The 18,005-nt window shown below is 33.7% G+C and overlaps 1 protein-coding gene across 1 annotated transcript in view; it reads right to left on the reverse strand.

Annotated features, from left to right (window-relative positions):
* Positions 1-1,261: 1,261 nt before the first annotated feature.
* LOC136275023 (uncharacterized) overlaps positions 1,262-18,005 on the reverse strand; it is a 42,656-nt gene continuing 25,912 nt past the window's right edge. The window contains exon 2 of the mRNA XM_066083272.1: positions 1,262-1,518. Within this exon, the coding sequence (XP_065939344.1) occupies positions 1,262-1,518 (257 nt within the window). The remainder of the gene's footprint in view (positions 1,519-18,005) is intronic.

An 18,005-nucleotide genomic window follows, 5' to 3' on the forward strand; every position in this document is an offset into this window, starting at 1 on the left:
GCCAAAGTCTTAACAATTATAAAGAATATTTTTGCTGATTACTCTCTGAGAAGAAGAATTTTAAAGATTCACTCTACATATTCCTAAGTAAAACATTGACCAACCCCCCATTGTTGGCCCACCATATCCCCGGGGGTCATGATTTTCCCAAATTTGAATCTACACTTCCTGAGGATGCCTCCACACAAGTTTCAGCTCTCCTGGCTGATTAGTATTTGAAAAGAAGATTTTCAAATATTATCTCTATATATAGTCCTATGTAAAATTTTCAATCCCCATTTTGGCCCCACCGACCCCCGGGAATCATGTTTTTTGCAAATGTGAGTAAACATTACCTGAGGTTGCTCCCACACAAGTTTAAGCTTTTCTAGCTGATTAGCTTCTGAGATGAAGATTTTGAAAAATTTACTCTATATATTGCTATGTTAAACTTCTACCCCCATCCCCGTTGTAGGCCCCAACCAACCCCCAAGGGTCATGATTTTCAAAACTTTGAATCTACACTACCTTAGGATGCTTCTACACAAATTTAAGTTTTCCTGGTTGTTTAGTTTCTAAGAAGATGATTTTTAAAGTTTTACTCTATATATTCTTATTAAAAACTTCGACCCCCCATTGTGGCCCCACCATGGCCGTTCTTGGTTCAGAACACAGACAAGGGATATCAATTGTGTTGTGATAACAATTATAGCCCGTCTGTCAATTAATTGAGATTTACCTGTATTTTTATAGGAGTGTTATATTGCATGTAATTAATTCCCACAGATCTAAAGGTGGGGATAATTTAATTAAATAACTTTTATGCCTTTAAAGGCTTTACATTACCGCCCTTGCATCCACCATAATTAAATATCATTTTTACTACTCTTGAATGAAAGTTTTACGTGATATTGTTTGATATTTTCCATTCTCATATATTCATGAAGTAATGATAATGCTTTAATAGAAACCATACTTCATGACCAAATATTCATATACGAAACACCAACTTAATGTTTTTCCCATTGAAACAAAAACTTTGATCGCAATTTCTACTTTATTTCAATCCTTTTTATGTCAACAAAATCACATCTTAAAACAAAGAAAACATTTTTGTCAACTGTATTACATGTTATCACTAATATCACACATACAAATTCACTAGACATAAATGTTTTTAGTCACACGGCAAAACCACATTAGTTATATATTATCACAACAACGAAGAAATCATATCACAGAGTCAATCGGTCCATACAGTATCACTACCACAACCGAAAAATTACTCGAACGGAGCAGCATGAATGGATCCACAAATCGTCAAGTACGCTCCAGATGAGATTTCCTGAGCCATGTAGCGGTCTGCTGCTGCTGTGATTTTCTGCTGCGTCAGGTGGCTGGTTCTTCTGACGTCGCGCTCTAGATCCGATGCAGCAATCCTGGTTTTTACAATGTCAGCCTCTCTCTGAAGAAGGGGGACCAGCTGGTAGAAGGACAATGATATACCTCTTGTCTTAGAGTTCATTTTGTGGTGCCAACCTGTTAAAGATAACATTAACTAGACTCTTGTTGCTATAGCAACAAAAAGGTCTTCCGTTCCTCATGTATTAATCTGCACAAAAAATCCAGTTATCTTGTAAACAGAAAATGGATATAATATATAAATAAGTTTTGTGTCTTGATCTATCACAGTTTCTGAGATCTTATTCATACTTTGTTTTTAAAAAAGAAGGCTATCTGAGATATATGAGATGTCTCACCGGAAGTAGAACTTTTTTTTACCATGTGTAGATGACTTTTTGTATTTCTATAGCTAAACTGTTACTTCAATGCTAAATAACCAAAATATTTTTAAAAATATCAAAATTGGAGTACTTCCTGTGACGACCGGAAGTTACGCCGGATTAAACAAAATAGTGTTAACACATGTAGATACATAGGTCTATCATCCCACAAAGTTTGGTTGTTCAAGTCGTTCCCGTTTTTGAGATCTCGTCGAAATAAGATTGTTGGTCTCTGGACAGGAAACGGGCAAACGGAAGTGTTCAATGTAAATTGTATTAAATATTTCTTGTATACTTGCCTTTTGTACATTATTTTTCATTTATCTAACTAAAATATGAAAGGAAAATAGTTAAACTGATAAACAGCTCGATTTGTTTGACCTCTTCCGGTGTGGACCGGAAGTGACGGAAGACAAAATGAAACCGGTTAAACACATCTTCAATCAAATGTCTATCATCCATCAAAGTTTCGTGTCTTGATCACTTATAGTTTCTGAGATCTCGCGGGTACAAAATGTGTTTTAAAAAACCTACCTGAGATGATTGAGATGTCTCACCGGAAGTAGAATTTTTTTGTTGATTTAACATCGCATAGATGACATATGTAAGGATCTATACTAATATCTTTATTTTACGGAAAATTAATTAAATACGTAAAAACAAAAAAAATTCAAGAGCTTCCGGTGACGACCGGAAGTTACGCCGAACAAAACAAAAATGTTTAAGCACATCTACAACTATAGGTCTATCATCCCACAAAGTTTGGATGTTCAAGTCTTTACCGTTTCTGAGATCTCGTTGGTACAAGCTTTTTCAACGCGGGACAGGAAACGGACGACCAGAAACGATTTTTGACAAAATGAAAAAAAACGCCTCGAGATATTGTCATTTTCTTCCATTCCAGAAATGTTCACATAAATCTATCCAGTCATTTCTGAGAAATCTTGTGGACAAAAACTTGGAAAAAAATAATTATAACTAGACTCTTGTTGCTATAGCAACAAAAAGGTCTTCCGTTCCTCATGTATTAATCTGCACAAAAAATCCAGTTATCTTGTAAACAGAAAATGTATACATGTACATTTTGTCTTTCCTCAAAGTTTGGATGTTCAAGTTTTCGTTAGTTATAATATCTCGTTGAAAAAAGGTTTTTATCTAGGGACCGGAAACGAACAAACGGAAGTGATTAAAAAAAGGAAAGTAGATACATTAGTTCATTTACCTATGTACGTTACTGTTCATCAGATTAAGTTAAATGTTTTTAAAAAAGTTAAAAGTTTTAAAAAAAGTTCTATTGCTTTTGAACATTTCAAGTATTAACCGGAAGTGACGTAGGACCCAATGAAACCCGTTAAACACATGTTCAATCAATGTCCATTATCTATATAAGTCTTGATCTATCACAGTTTCTTGTGGGTACTTTGTTTTTAAAAAAGAAGGCTACCTGAGATATTTGAGATGTCTCAGCGGAAGTAGATCTTTTTTTTACCATGTGTAGATGACTTTTTGTATTTCTATAGCTAAAATGTTACTTCAATGCTAAATAACCAAAATATTTTTAAACATATCGAAATTGGGTGTACGGTCCGGTGACGACCGGAAGTTACGCCGGATAAAACAAAATAGTTTTAACACATGTACATACATAGGTCTATCATCCCACAAAGTTTGGTTGTTCAAGTCGTTACTGTTTTTGAGATCTCGTCGAAATCAGGTTTCGGGCAAACGGAAGTGTTCAATGTAAATTGTATTCAATATTTCTTGTATACTTGCCTTTTGTACATCTAACTAAAATATATCAAAGGAAAACAGTTAAATGATTAACAGCTCGATTTTTTAACTCTTCCGGTATGGACCGGAAGTGACGGAAGACAAAATGAAACCGGTTAAACACATCTTCAATCAAATGTCTATCATCCATGAAAGTTTCGTGTCTTGATCGCTTATAGTTTCTGAGATCTCGCGGGTACAAAATGTGTTTTAAAAAAGCTACCTGAGATAATTGAGATATCTCACCGGAAATAGAAATTTTTGGTTGATATTACATCGCAGAGATTTCCTATGTATAGATTTATTCTTATATATTTATTCTATTGACCAAAAATTTGATGCGTAAAAAAATTATTTTTTAAGTGCTTCCGGTGACGACCGGAAGTTATGACGAACAAAACAAAAGTGTTTAAACACATCTACAGCTATAGGTCTATCATCCCACAAAGTTTGAATGTTTAAGTCTTTACCGTTTTTTAGATCTCGAGGTGACAAGCTTTTTGTGGCGGGACGGGAAACGGACGACCGGAAGTGAATTTAGAACATTTGTAATTAAAATCCTCTAGATCTTTTTATTTTCTGTCATTCCTGAAAATTTTATAAAAATCCATCAAGACATCTCTGAGAAATTCACGAGAGAAAAAGGGGAAAAAAATAATAATAATAAGAAAGAAAGAAAAAACCTAACAATCACTATAAGGTCTTCCGTTGGAAACGGAAGACCTTAACTAGACTCTTGTTGCAAAAGCAACAAAAAGGTCTTCCCTTTTGATTTACATGTATCAATTTAACTGTAAGACATTACTTCTCTCACATAGAAAAAATAGTGGATGTGATAATTATTGTGAATGATATATCCAGACGTTACTTCTATGTAAAACAACCGGAATAAAAAAGAAATCAGTTTTTGCAGTACTTTCTGTGACGACCGGAAGTAGCGACGAACTAAACAAAACATGTTAACCAGTTTTACTATCATAAGTCAATCTTTCGTCAAAGTTTGGTTGTTCGCATCTCTGCCAAATTTGAGATATCTTTGAAACAATGTTTTCTGTCTCGGGACCGGAAACGGACGAACGGAAGTTTTTAAAAAGGGGCTCGTATTTCGCATACATTTGCTTAGCGTGCATCACTGTTTATGGGGCTAGATAAAACACACAAGAAGGTTAGTTAAACTTGTTAAAAACATGATTTGTTTGAACCCTTACGGTGGGAACCGGAAGTGACAGTTGACAAAATAAAACCCGTAAAACACATTTTCAATTAAATGTCTATCATTCACGAAAGCTTTGTGTCTCAATCACTTACAGTGACAAAAATCTCGCGGGCATCACATTTGGAAAAGCTACATAGAGACATTTGAGATATCTCAACGGAAGTAAAATTTATTTGCTAATTTAACATTATATATATGTAATAACTAAGAGTGTATACTGATATATTCATTCTATGTCTTATATATAAATTAAGAAAAAAAATTTGATGAGCTTCCGATGACGACTGGAAGTTACGCCGAACCAAACAAAATAGTGTAAACACATGTACATACATAGGTATATTATCCCACAAAGTTTGATTGTTCAAGTCAATACTGTTTCTGGGATCTCGTCGAAATAAGGTTTTTTTGTCTCGGAACAGGAAACAGACAAACGCAAGTGCTCAAAGTTAATTGTATTAAATATTATTTGTATACTTGTCCTTTGTACTTTATTGTTCATCGAGCACACTACAGATGTCAGAAGAATTATGTTAATTTGATTAACAGCTCGATTTGTTTGAAGTCTTTCTGTGTGGACCGGAAGCGACGGAAAACAAAATGAAACCAGTTAAATACATTTTCAATCAAATGTCTATCATCCATGAAAGTTTTGTGCTTTGATCACATTTAGTTTCTGAGATCTCGTTTGTACAAAATGTGTTTTAAAAAAGCTACCTGAAATATTTGAGATCTCTCACCGGAAGTAGATTTTTGTTGTTGATATAACATCGCATAGATAACTTATGCTTAAAATCTATACTTATATATTTATTTTATGAAAAAGGAATTAAATGCGTAAAAGAAGTTATTTTTTTATGTGCTTCCGGTGACGACCGGAAGTTACGCCGAACAAAACAAAATAGTGGGAACACATCTACATACATTGGTCTATCATCCCACTTAGCTTGATCGTTTAAGTCGTTACCGTTTTTGAGATCTCGTCGAAACAAGGTTTTTTGTCTCGGGACAGGAAACGGACGACCGGAAGTGCTCAATGTAAATTGTATTTAATATTTTTGTTGTACTTGCGTTTTCTACTTAATTGTTCATCGACTTCACTACAAATATAAAAGAAAAACAGTTTAACGGATAAACGGCTCTATTTGTTTGAACTCTTTCTGTGTGGACCGGAAGTGACGGAAGATAAAACAAAACCGGTTAAACACATCTTCAATCAAATGTCTATCATCCATTAAAGTTTTGTGCTTTGATCACTTACAGTTTCTGAGATCTCGTTTATACAAAATGTGTTTAAAAAAAGCTACCTGAGATATTTAAGATATCTCACCGGAAGTAGAATTTTGTTGTTGATATAACATCGCATAGATAACTTAAGCATAAAATTTATACTTATATATTTATTTTATGATAATGGAATTAAATGCGTAATAGTAGTTATTTTTTATGTGCTTCCGGTGACGACCGGAAGTTACGCCGAGCAAAACAAAATAGTGGGAACACATCTACATACATTGGTCTATCATCCCACTAAGTTTGATTGTTTAAGTCGTTACCGTTTTTGAGATCCCGTCGAAACAAGGTTTTTTGTCTCGGGACAGGAAACGGACGACCGGAAGTGCTCAATGTAAATTGTATTTAAAATTTCATTTGTACTTGCGTTTTCTACTTAATTGTTCATCGACTTCACTACAAATATAAAAGAAAAACAGTTTTATGGATAAACGGCTCTATTTGTTTGAACTCTTTCTGTGTGGACCGGAAGTGACGGAAGAGAAAACGAAACCGGTTAAACACATCTTCAATCAAATGTCTATCATCCATGAAAGTTTTGTGCTTTGATCACTTATAGTTTCTGAGATCTCGTTTGTACAAAATGTGTTTCAAAAAAGGTACCTGAGATATTTGAGATATCTCACCGGAAGTAGATTTTTTTTGTTAATATAACATCGCATAGATAAGCTATGCATAGATTTATACTTAAATATTTTCTTTTTATTGAAAAGGAATTTTATGCGAAAAAGTAGTTATTTTTGAAGTTCTTCCGGTGACGTCCGGAAGTTACGACGAACAAAACAAAAATGTTTAAGCACATCTACAGCTATAGGTCTATCATCCCACAAAGTTTTGATGTTGAAGTTTTTACCGTTTCTGAGATCTCGTTGATACAAGCTTTTTCAATGCGGGACAGGAAACGGACGACCGGAAATGATTTTTGACAAAATGAAAAAAACGCCTCGAGATATTGTCATTCTCTTTCATTCTAGAAAATTTCATATAAATCTATTCACCCAACTCTGAGAAATCTTGTGGACAAAAAAAGGAAAAAAAAAATAATAACTAGACTCTTGTTGCAAAAGCAACAAAAAGGTCTTCCGTTTTGATATACATGTATCAATTTAACTGTAAGACATTGCTTCTCTCACATAGAAAAAAAGTGGATATGATAATTATTGTGAATGATATATCCAGACGTTACTTCCAATAAAAACAACGAGAATAAAAAAGAAATCAATTTTTAAGTACTTTCTGTGACGACCGGAAGTAACGCCGAACTTAACATCAATGTTAATCATATGTACAATCACAAGTCAATCTTTCCTCAAAGTTTGGTTGTTCATGTCTCTGCCAAATCTAAGATTTCTATGAAACAATATTTTTGTCTCGGGACCGGAAACGGACAATCGGAAGTGATTAATAATAACAAAAGCTAGTATTTCTCATACATTTGCTTAGCGTACATCACTGTTTATCAGGCTAGATGAAACACCCAAGAAAGTCAGTTAAACTTGTCAAAAACATGATTTATTTGAATCCCTCCGGTGAAAACCGGATATGACAGTTGACAAAATAAAACCCTCTAAACATATCATCAATCAAATGTCTATTATTCATGAAAGCTTCGTGTCTCAATCACTTACAGTGACAAAATTCTTGCGGGCATCAAATTTGTAAAAAGGAAAGCTACATAGAGATACTTAAGATATATCACCGGAAGTAACAGTTATTTGAATATTTAACATTATAAGGATGACACATCTAAGATTGTATACCGATATATTCATTCCATGTAAACGAAATAAATCAAGAAAAAACAAAATGGTTGTAGTGCTTCCGGTGATGACCGGAAGTTACGCCGAACAAATTAAAAGAGCGTAAAAACATGTACATTAATAGGTCTATCATCCCACAAAGTTTAATTGTTCATGTCGACACTGTTTTTGAGATCTCGTCGAAATAAGGTTTTTTGTCTCGGGACAGGAAACGGACAAACGGAAGTGCTCAATGTAAATTGTATTAAATATTTTTTGTATACTTGCCTTTTGAACATAATTGTTCATAGACAACCTATGCATACATTTATACTTATATATCTATTTTATGGAAAAGGAGTTTTATGCGAAAAAGTAGTTATTTTTTAAGTGCTTCCGGTGACGACCGGAAGTTACGACGAACAAAAAACAAAATAGTGTGAACACATCTACAGCTATATGTTTATCATCCCACAAAGTTTGGATGTTCAAGTCTGAACCGTTTCTGAGATCTCGTTGATACAAGCTTTTTCAACGCGGGACAGGAAACGGACAAACGGAAGTGCTCAATCTAAATTGTATTTAATATTTATTGTATACTTGCCCTTTGTACTTCATTTCTCATTCAGCACACTACAAATATCAATGGAAAACAGTTAAACTGATAAACAGCTTTATTTGTTTGAACTCTTCCTGTGTGGACCGGAAGTGACGGAAGACAAAACGAAACCAATTAAACACATCTTCAATCAAATGTTTATCATCCATGAAAGTTTTGTGCTTTGATCACTTATAGTTTCTGAGATCTCGTTTGTACAAAATGTGTTTCAAAAAAGCTACATGAGATACTTGAGATATCTCACCGGAAGTAGATTTTTTTTGTTGAGTTAACATCGCATAGATAACCTATGTATGTATTTATACTTATATATTTATTTTATGGAAAAGGAATTTTATGCGAAAAAGTAGTATTTTGACGAACAAAACAAAATAGTTTAAACACATCTACAACTATAGGTCTATCATCCCTCAAAGTTTGGAGGTTCAAGTCTTTATCGTTTCTGAGATCTCATTGTCCATAGCTTTTTTTCGCGGGACAGGAAACGGACGACAGGAAGTGAATTTTTAAAAAATGAAAAAAACGCCTGGAGATATTATCATTTTCTATCAGTCCTGAAAATATCAAGAGAATCTATCCAGCCATCTCTGAGAAATCTTGTGGACAAAAAACGGACAAAAAAAAATAATAACTAGACTCTTGTTGCTATAGCAACAAAAAGGTCTTCCGTTCCTCATGTATTAATCTGCACAAGAAATCCAGTTATCTTGTAAACAGAAAATGAATATAATATATATAAGTTTTGTGTCTTGATCTATCATAGTTTCTGAGATCTTATTTATTCTTTGTTTTTAAAAAAGAAGGCTATCTGAGATATATGAGATGTCTCACCGGAAGTAGAACATTTTTTTACCATGTGTAGATGACTTTTTGTATTTCTATAGATAAAATGTTACTTATACGCTAAATAACCAAAATATTTTTAAAAATATCAAAATTGGGTGTACTTCCTGTGAAGACCGGAAGTTACGCCGGATGAAATAAAATAGTGTAAACACGTGTCCATACACAGGTCTATAATCCTACAAAGTTTGGTTGTTGAAGTCGTTACCGTTTTTGAGATCTCGTCGATATAAAGTTTTTTGTCTCGGGACAGGAAACGGACAAACGGAAGTGCTTAATGAAATTTAAATTTTTTATATCTTGTTACTTTCCTCTATTACATTATTATTCATCGAAGTAGCTAAAACTATCAAATTAAAACAGTTTAACGGATAAACAGTTTGATTTGTTTGAACTCTTCCGCTGTGGACCGGAAGTGACGGAAGACAAAATGAAACTGTTTAAACACATCTTCAATCAAATGTCTATGTTTAGTGAAAGTTTCGTGTCTTGGTCACGTACAGTACCTGAGAACTTGCGGGTACAAAATATGTTTTAAAAAAGCTTCCTGAGATAATCGAGATATCTCACCGGAAGTAGAATTTTTTTGTTTATTCAACATTGTATAGATGGCATATGTAAGGATCTATACTAATATCTTTATTCTATGGAAAATAAATTAAATACGTAAAAACAAAAAAAATTGATGAGTTTCCGGTGACGACCGGAAGTTACGCCGAACAAAACAAAAATGTTTAAACACATCTACAACTATAGGTCTATCATCCCTCAAAGTTTGGGTGTTCAAATCTTTATCGTTTCTGAGATCTCGATGTGACAAGCTTTTTGTCGCGGGACAGGAAATGGACGACAGGAAATGAATTTTCAAAAAATGAAAAAATCGCCTAGAGATATGATCATTTTCTATCAATCCTGAAAATTTCAAGTAAATCTATCCAGCCATCTCTGAGATATCTTGTGGACAAAAACTGGGAAAAAAATAATAATAATAACTAGACTCTTGTTGCTATAGCAACAAAAAGGTCTTCCGTTCCTCACATATAAATCTGTACAAAAGATCCATTTCTCTTGTAAACAGAAAACGGATATAATTTATATTGCAAAGGAATTCCCAAGAAATAAACAAAACAAAAAGACAAAACGTCATTTTTTGAGTACTTTCTGTGACGACCGGAAGTTACGCCGGATCATACAAAACATAGTAAACATATCTTCATACATTGCCTTGTCTTTCCTCAAAGTTTGGATGTTCAAGTTTTTGTTAGTTATAATATCTCGTTGAGAAAAGGTTTTTGTCTCGGGACCGGAAACGAACGAACGGAAGTGATTAAGAAATTGAAAATACGTATTTTAGTACATTTACCTATGGTACGTTATTGTTCATCACATTGAGTAAAATGTTAAAAAAATTCTAATGTAAAAACAAAACAAAAAATCTTTTATTGCTTGAACACTTCGAGTGAAAACCGGAAGTGACGTACGACCAAATGGAACCCGTTCAACACATGTTCATTCAAATGTCCATTATCCATACAAGTTTTGTGTCTTGATCTCTCACTGTTTCTGAGATCTTGGGGGTAGTTTGTTTTTTTAAAAGAAGGCTTCCTGAGATATTTGAGATGTCTCACCGGAAGTAGAACTTTTTTTGTTTTTTTTTTACCATGTGTGGATGACCTCCTGTATTTTTGTAACTAAAATGTTACTTCCATGCTAAATAACCAACATATTTTTAAAAAATCAGAATTTGGTGTACTTCCTGTGACGACCGGAAGTTACGCGGGTTAAAACAAAATAGTGTTAACACGTGTCCATACACAGGTCTATAATACTACAAAGTTTGGTTGTTGAAGTCGTTACCGTTTTTGAGATCTCTTCGATATAAGGTTTTTTGTCTCGGGACAGGAAACGGACAAACGGAAGTGCTTAATGAAATTTAAATTTTTTATATCTTGTTTAATTTCCTATTTTTCATTATTATTCATCAAAGTAGGTAAAACTATCAAAATAAAAACAGTTAAACGGATAAACAGTTTGATTTGTTTGAACTCTTCCGCTGTGGACCGGAAGTGACGGACGACCAAATGAAACTGTTTAAACACATCTTCAATCAAATGTCTATGATTAGTGAAAGTTTTGTGTCTTGATCACGTACAGTACCTGAGAACTTGCGGGTACAAAATATGTTTTAAAAAAGCTTCCTGAGATAATCGAGATATCTCACCGGAAGTAGAACGTTTTTGTTTATTTAACATTGCATAGATGACATATGTTAGGATCTATACTAATATTTTTATTCTATGGAAAATAAATTTAATACGTAAAAACAAAAAAATTTGAAGAGCTTCCGGTGACGACCGGAAGTTACGACGAACAAAACAAAAGTGTTTAAACACATCTCAAACTATAGGTCTATCATCCCTCAAAGTTTGGATGTTCAAATCTTTATCATTTCTGAGATCTCGATGTGACAAGCTTTTTGTCGCGGGACAGGAAACAGACGACAGGAAGTCGATTTTGAAAAAATGAAAAAAATGCCTCGAGATACGATCATTTTCTATCACTCCTGAAAACTTGAAGTAAATCGATCCAGCCATCTCTGAGATATCTTGTGGACAAAAAATGGGAAAAAAATAATAATAAAAAACATTACAATCTCTATAAGGTCTTCCGTTGGAAACGGAAGACCTTAATAATAAACTAGACTCTTGTTGCTATAGCAACAAAAAGGTCTTCCGTTCCTCATGTATAAATCTGTGCAAAAGATATATTTCTCTTGTAAACAGAAAATGGATATAATTTATACTGTAAAGGAATTCCCAAGAAATAAACAAAACAAAAAGACAAAACGTCATTTTTTTAGTACTTTCTGTGACGACCGGAAGTTACGCCGGATCATACAAAACACAATAAACATTACCTTGTCTTTCCTCAAAGTTTGGATGTTCAAGTTTTTGTTAGTTATAATATCTCGTTTAGAAAAGATTTTTGTCTCGGAACCGGAAACGATCGAACGGAAGTGATTAAGAAATTGAAAATACGTAGTTTAGTACATTTACCTATGATACGTTATTGTTCATTACATTGAGTAAAATGTTTAAAAAATGCTTAAGAAAAAAAACCTTTTATTGCTTGAACACTTCGAGTTAAAACCGGAAGTGGCGAACGACCAAATGGAACCCGTTAAACACATGTTCATTCAAATGTCCATTATCCATACAAGTTTTGTGTCTGTATCTCTCACAGTTTCTGAGATCTTGAGGGTAGTTTGTTTTTTTAAAAGAAGGCTACCTGAGATATTTGAGATGTCTCACCGGAAGTAGAACTTATTTTTGTTTTTTTTACCATGTGTAGATGACCTCTTGTATTTTTATAACCAAAATGTTACTTCCATGCTAAATAACCAACATATTTTTAAAAAATCAAAATTTTGCGTTCTTCCTGTGACGACCGGAAGTTACGCCGGATGAAACAAAATAGTGTTAACACATGTCCATACACAGGTCTATAATTCTACAAAGTTTGGTCGTTGAAGTCGTTACTGTTTTTGAGATCTCGTCGATATAAGGTTTTTTGTCTCGGGACAGGAAACGGACAAACGGAAGTGCTTAATGAAACTTAATTTTTTTATATCTTGTTTACTTTCCTATTTTACATTATTAGTCATCGAAACAGCTTAAACTATAAAAAAAAAAAACCAGTTTAACGGATTAACAATTTGATTTGTTTGAACTCTTCCGCTGTGGACCGGAAGTGACGGAGGACAAAATTAAACTGTTTAAACACATTTTCAATCTATGAGTGGTGAACGTTTTGTGTCTTGATCACGTACAGTACCTGAGAACTTGCGGGTACAAAATATGTTTTAAAAAAGCTTCCTGAGATAATCGAGATATCTCACCGGAAGTAGATTTTTTTTGTTTATTTAACATTGTATAGATGACATATGTAAGGATCTATACTAATATCTTTATTCTATGGGAAAAAAATTAATTATGTAAAAACAAAAAATTTTGAAGTGCTTTCGGTGACGACCGGAAGTTACGCCGAACAAAACAAAAATGTTTAAACACATTTACAACTATAGGTCCATCATCCTACAAAGTTTGGATGTTCAAATCTTTATCGTTTCTGAGATCTCGTTGGTACAAGCTTTTTCAACGCGGGACAGGAAACGGACGACCGGAAACGATTTTTGACAAAATGAAAAAAAAGCCTCGAGATATTGTCATTTTCTTCCATTCAAGAAATTTTCATATAAATCTATCCAGTCATCTCTGAGAAATCTTGTGGACAAAAACTGGGAAAAAAATAATAATAATAAAAAACCTTACAATCACTAAAAGGTCTTCCGTTGGAAACGAAAGACCTTAACTAGACACTTGTTGCAAAAGCAACAAAAAGGTCTTCCGTTTTGATATACATGTATCAATTTAACTGTAAGACATTGCTTCTCTCACATAGAAAAAGAAGTGGATATGATAATTATTGTGAATGATATATCCAGACGTTACTTACATGTAAAACAACGAGAATGAAAAAGAAATCAATTTTTGAAGTACTTTCTGTGACGACCGGAAGCAACGCCGATCTAAACAAAAATGTTAACCATTTGAAGAATCATATTTCAATCTTTCCTCAAAGTTTGGTTGTTCACGTCTCTGCCAAATCTAAGATCTCTTTGAAACAATATTTTTTGTCTCGGGACCGAAACGGACGAATGAAAGTGATTAATAAAAACAAAAGCTGGTATTTCTCGTACATTTGCTTAATGTACATCACTGTTTATCAGGCTAGATGAAATTCCAAGAAAGTCAGTCAAACTTGTTAAAAACAGGATTTGTTTGAACCCTTCCGGTAATAACCGGAAGTGACAGTTGACAAAATTAAACCCGTTAAACACATCCCAAATCAAAATTCTATCAATCATGAAAGATTCGAGTCTCAATCACTTACAATGACGAAAATCTCGCGGACATCAAATTTGTAAAAAGGAAAGCTACATAGAGATATTTGAGATATCTCACCGGAAGTAAAATTTATTTGCCAATTTAACATTATATAGATGACATATGTAAGATTGTATACTGATATTTTCATTTTATGTAAAATGAATAAAACAAATTTTTGAAGTGCTTCCGGTGACGACCGGAAGTTACGCCGAACAAAACAAAATAGTGTATACATATGTACATACATAGGTCTATCATCCAACAAAGTTTGATCGTTCAAGTCGTTACTGTTTTTGAGATCTCCAGGAATCAAGGTTTTTTGTCTCGGGACAGGAAACGGACAAACGGAAGTGCTCAATGTAAATTGTAATTATTATTTTTTTTGTACTTGCCCTTTCTACTTAATTTTTCATCGACTACACTACAAATATCAAAGGAAAACAGTTAAGCTGATAAACAGCTTTATTTGTTTGAACTCTTCCTGTGTGCACCGGAAGTGACGGAAGACAAAACGAAACCGGTTAAACACATCTTCAATCAAATGTCTATCATCCATGAAAGTTTTGTGCTTTGATCACTTATAGTTTCTGAGATCTCGTTTGTACAAAATGTGTTTCAAAAAAGCTACCTGACATATTTGAGATATCTCACCGGAAGTAGAATTTTTTTGCTGAGTTAACATCGCATAGACAACCTATGCATAGATTTATACTTATATATTTATTTTATGGAAAAGGAATTTTATGCGAAAAAGTAGTTATTTTTGAAGTGCTTCCGGTAACGACCGGAAGTTACGACGAACAAAACAAAATAATGTGAACACATCTACAGCTATATGTTTATCATCCCTCAAAGTTTGGATGTTCAAGTCTTTACCGTTTCTGAGATCTCGTTGATACAAGCTTTTTCAACGCGGGACAGGAAACGGACAAACGGAAGTGCTCAATCTAAATTGTATTCAATATTTCTTGTATACTTGCCCGTTGTACTTCATTTCTCATCCAGCACACTACAAATATCAATGGTAAAAAGTTAAACTGATAAACAGTTCGATTTGTTTGAACTCTTCCTGTGTGCACCGGAAGTGACGGAAGACAAAACGAAACCGGTTAAACACATCTTCAATCAAATGTCTATCATCTATGAAAGTTTTTGGGGTTGATCACTTATAGTTTCTGAGATCTCGTTTGTACAAAATGTGTTTCAAAAAAGCTACCTGAGATATTTGAGATATCTCACCGGAAGTAGAATTTTTTTGTTGAGTTAACATCGGATAGATAACCTATGCATATATTTATACTTATATATTTATTTTATGGAAAAGGAATTTTATGCGAAAAAGTAGTTATTTTTGAAGTGTTTCCGGTGACGACCGGAAGTTACGACGAACAAAACAAAATAGTTTAAACACATCTACAACTATAGGTCTATCATCCCTCAAAGTTTGGATGTTCAAGTCCTTATCGTTTCTGAGATCTCATTGTCCATAGCTTTTTTCCGCGGGACAGGAATCGGACGACAGGAAGTGAATTTTGAAAAAATGAAAAAAATGCCTAGAGATATTATCATTTTCTATCAGTCCTGAAAATTTCAAGAAAATCCATCTAGCCATCTCTGAGAAATCTTGTGGACAAAAAAAGGAAAAAAAAAAATAATAATAAGAAACACTAGACTCTTGTTGCAAAAGCAACAAAAAGGTCTTCCGTTTTGATATACATGTATCAATTTAACTGTATGACATTGCTTCTCTCAGTATTTCATAACCATTAGACAACAGGACTTAATTGACTATCAATTTGTCTTACTTTGTCAAACAGAAGCAGTAAATCTCTTAAACAACATGAATTGTTTGAACTCTTCCGGTGTGGACCGGAAGTGACGGTTGACAAAATAAAAACGGTTAAACACATCTTCTATCAAATGTCTATCATCCGTGTAAGTTTTGTGTCTTGGTCACTTACAGTTTATGAGACTTCGCTGTCATAATATTTGTTTTAAAAAGACTACCTGATATATTTGAGATATCTCACCGGAAGTAATTTTTTTTGTTTATTAATCATCGGATAGATGACATATGAAAGCGTTTATACCTTTATATCATTTCAGTGTTAAACAAATAAAATGCGTAAAAACATAATTTTGGAAGTGCTTCCGGTGACGACCGGAAGTTACGACGAACAAAACAAAATAGTTTAAACACATCTACAGCTATAGGTCTATCATCCCTCAAAGTTTGGATGTTCAAGTCTTTATCGTTTCTGAGATCTCATTGTCCATAGCTTTTTATCGCGGGACAGGAAACGGACGACAGGAAGGGAATTTTGAAAAAATGAAAAAAGTGCCTAGAGATACTTTCGTTCTCTATCAGTCCTATAAATTTCAAGAAAATCCATCCATGCATCTCTGAAAAATCGAGTTAAACTTTTAAAAAACTTGATTTGTTTGAACTCTTCCTGTGTGGACTGGAAGTGAAGGTCGACCAAATAAAAACGGTTAAACACATCTTCTATCAAATGTCTATCATCCCTGTAAGTTTCGTGTTTTGATCACTTACAGTTTCTGAGATCTCGGGGTTCAAACATTTACTTTAAAAAAGGCTTCATGAGATATTTGAGATATCTCACCGGAAGTAGAATTTTTTTGTTTATTAATCATCGGATAGATGACATATGTAAGCATTTATACTTATATTTCAATTCTCCGAGAAATATATTAAATGCGTAAAAGCATAATTTTTGAAGAGCTTCCGGTGACGACCGGAAGTTACGACGAACAAAACAAAATAGTTTAAACACATCTACAACTATAGGTCTATCATCCCTCAAAGTTTGGATATTCAAGTCTTTATCGTTTCTGAGATCTCATTGTCCATAGCTTTTTGTCGCGGGACAGGAAACGGACGACAGGAAGTGAATTTTGAAAAAATGAAAAAAACGCCTGGAGATATTATCATTTTCTGTCAGTCCTGAAAATTTCAAGAAAATCCATCCAGCCATCTCTGAGAAATCTTGTGGACAAAAAACGGACAAAAAAAAATAATAATAACTAGACTCTTGTTGCAAAAGCAACAAAAAGGTCTTCCGTTTTGATATACATGTATCAATTTAACTGTAAGACATTGCTTCTCTCAGTATTTCATAACCATTCGACAACAGGACTTAATTGACTATCAATTTGTCTTACTTTGTCAAACAGAAGCAGTAAATCTCTTAAACAACATGAATTGTTTGAACTCTTCCGGTGTGGACCGGAAGTGACGGTCGACAAAATAAAAACGGTTAAACACATCTTCTATCAAATGTCTATCATCCGTGTAAGTTTTGTGTCTTGGTCACTTACAGTTTATGAGACTTCGCTGTCATAATATTTGTTTTAAAAAGACTACCTGAGATATTTGAGATATCTCACCGGAAGTAATTTTTTTTGTTTATCAATCATCGGATAGATGACATATGAAAGCGTTTATACCTTTATATCATTTCAGTGTTAAACAAATAAAATGCGTAAAAACATAATTTTTGAAGTGCTTCCGGTGACGACCGGAAGTTACGACGAACAAAACAAAATAGTTTAAACACATCTACAGCTATAGGTCTATCATCCCTCAAAGTTTGGATGTTCAAGTCTTTATCGTTTCTGAGATCTCATTGTCCATAGCTTTTTATCGCGGGACAGGAAACGGACGACAGGAAAAGAATTTTGAAAAAATGAAAAAAGTGCCTAGAGATATTTTCGTTCTCTATCAGTCCTATAAATTTCAAGAAAATCCATCCATGCATCTCTGAAAAATCGAGTTAAACTTTTAAAAAACTT

Source organism: Magallana gigas, chromosome 4 (assembly GCF_963853765.1).
Source record: "Magallana gigas chromosome 4, xbMagGiga1.1, whole genome shotgun sequence".
Lineage (NCBI taxonomy): Eukaryota > Metazoa > Mollusca > Bivalvia > Ostreida > Ostreidae > Magallana > Magallana gigas.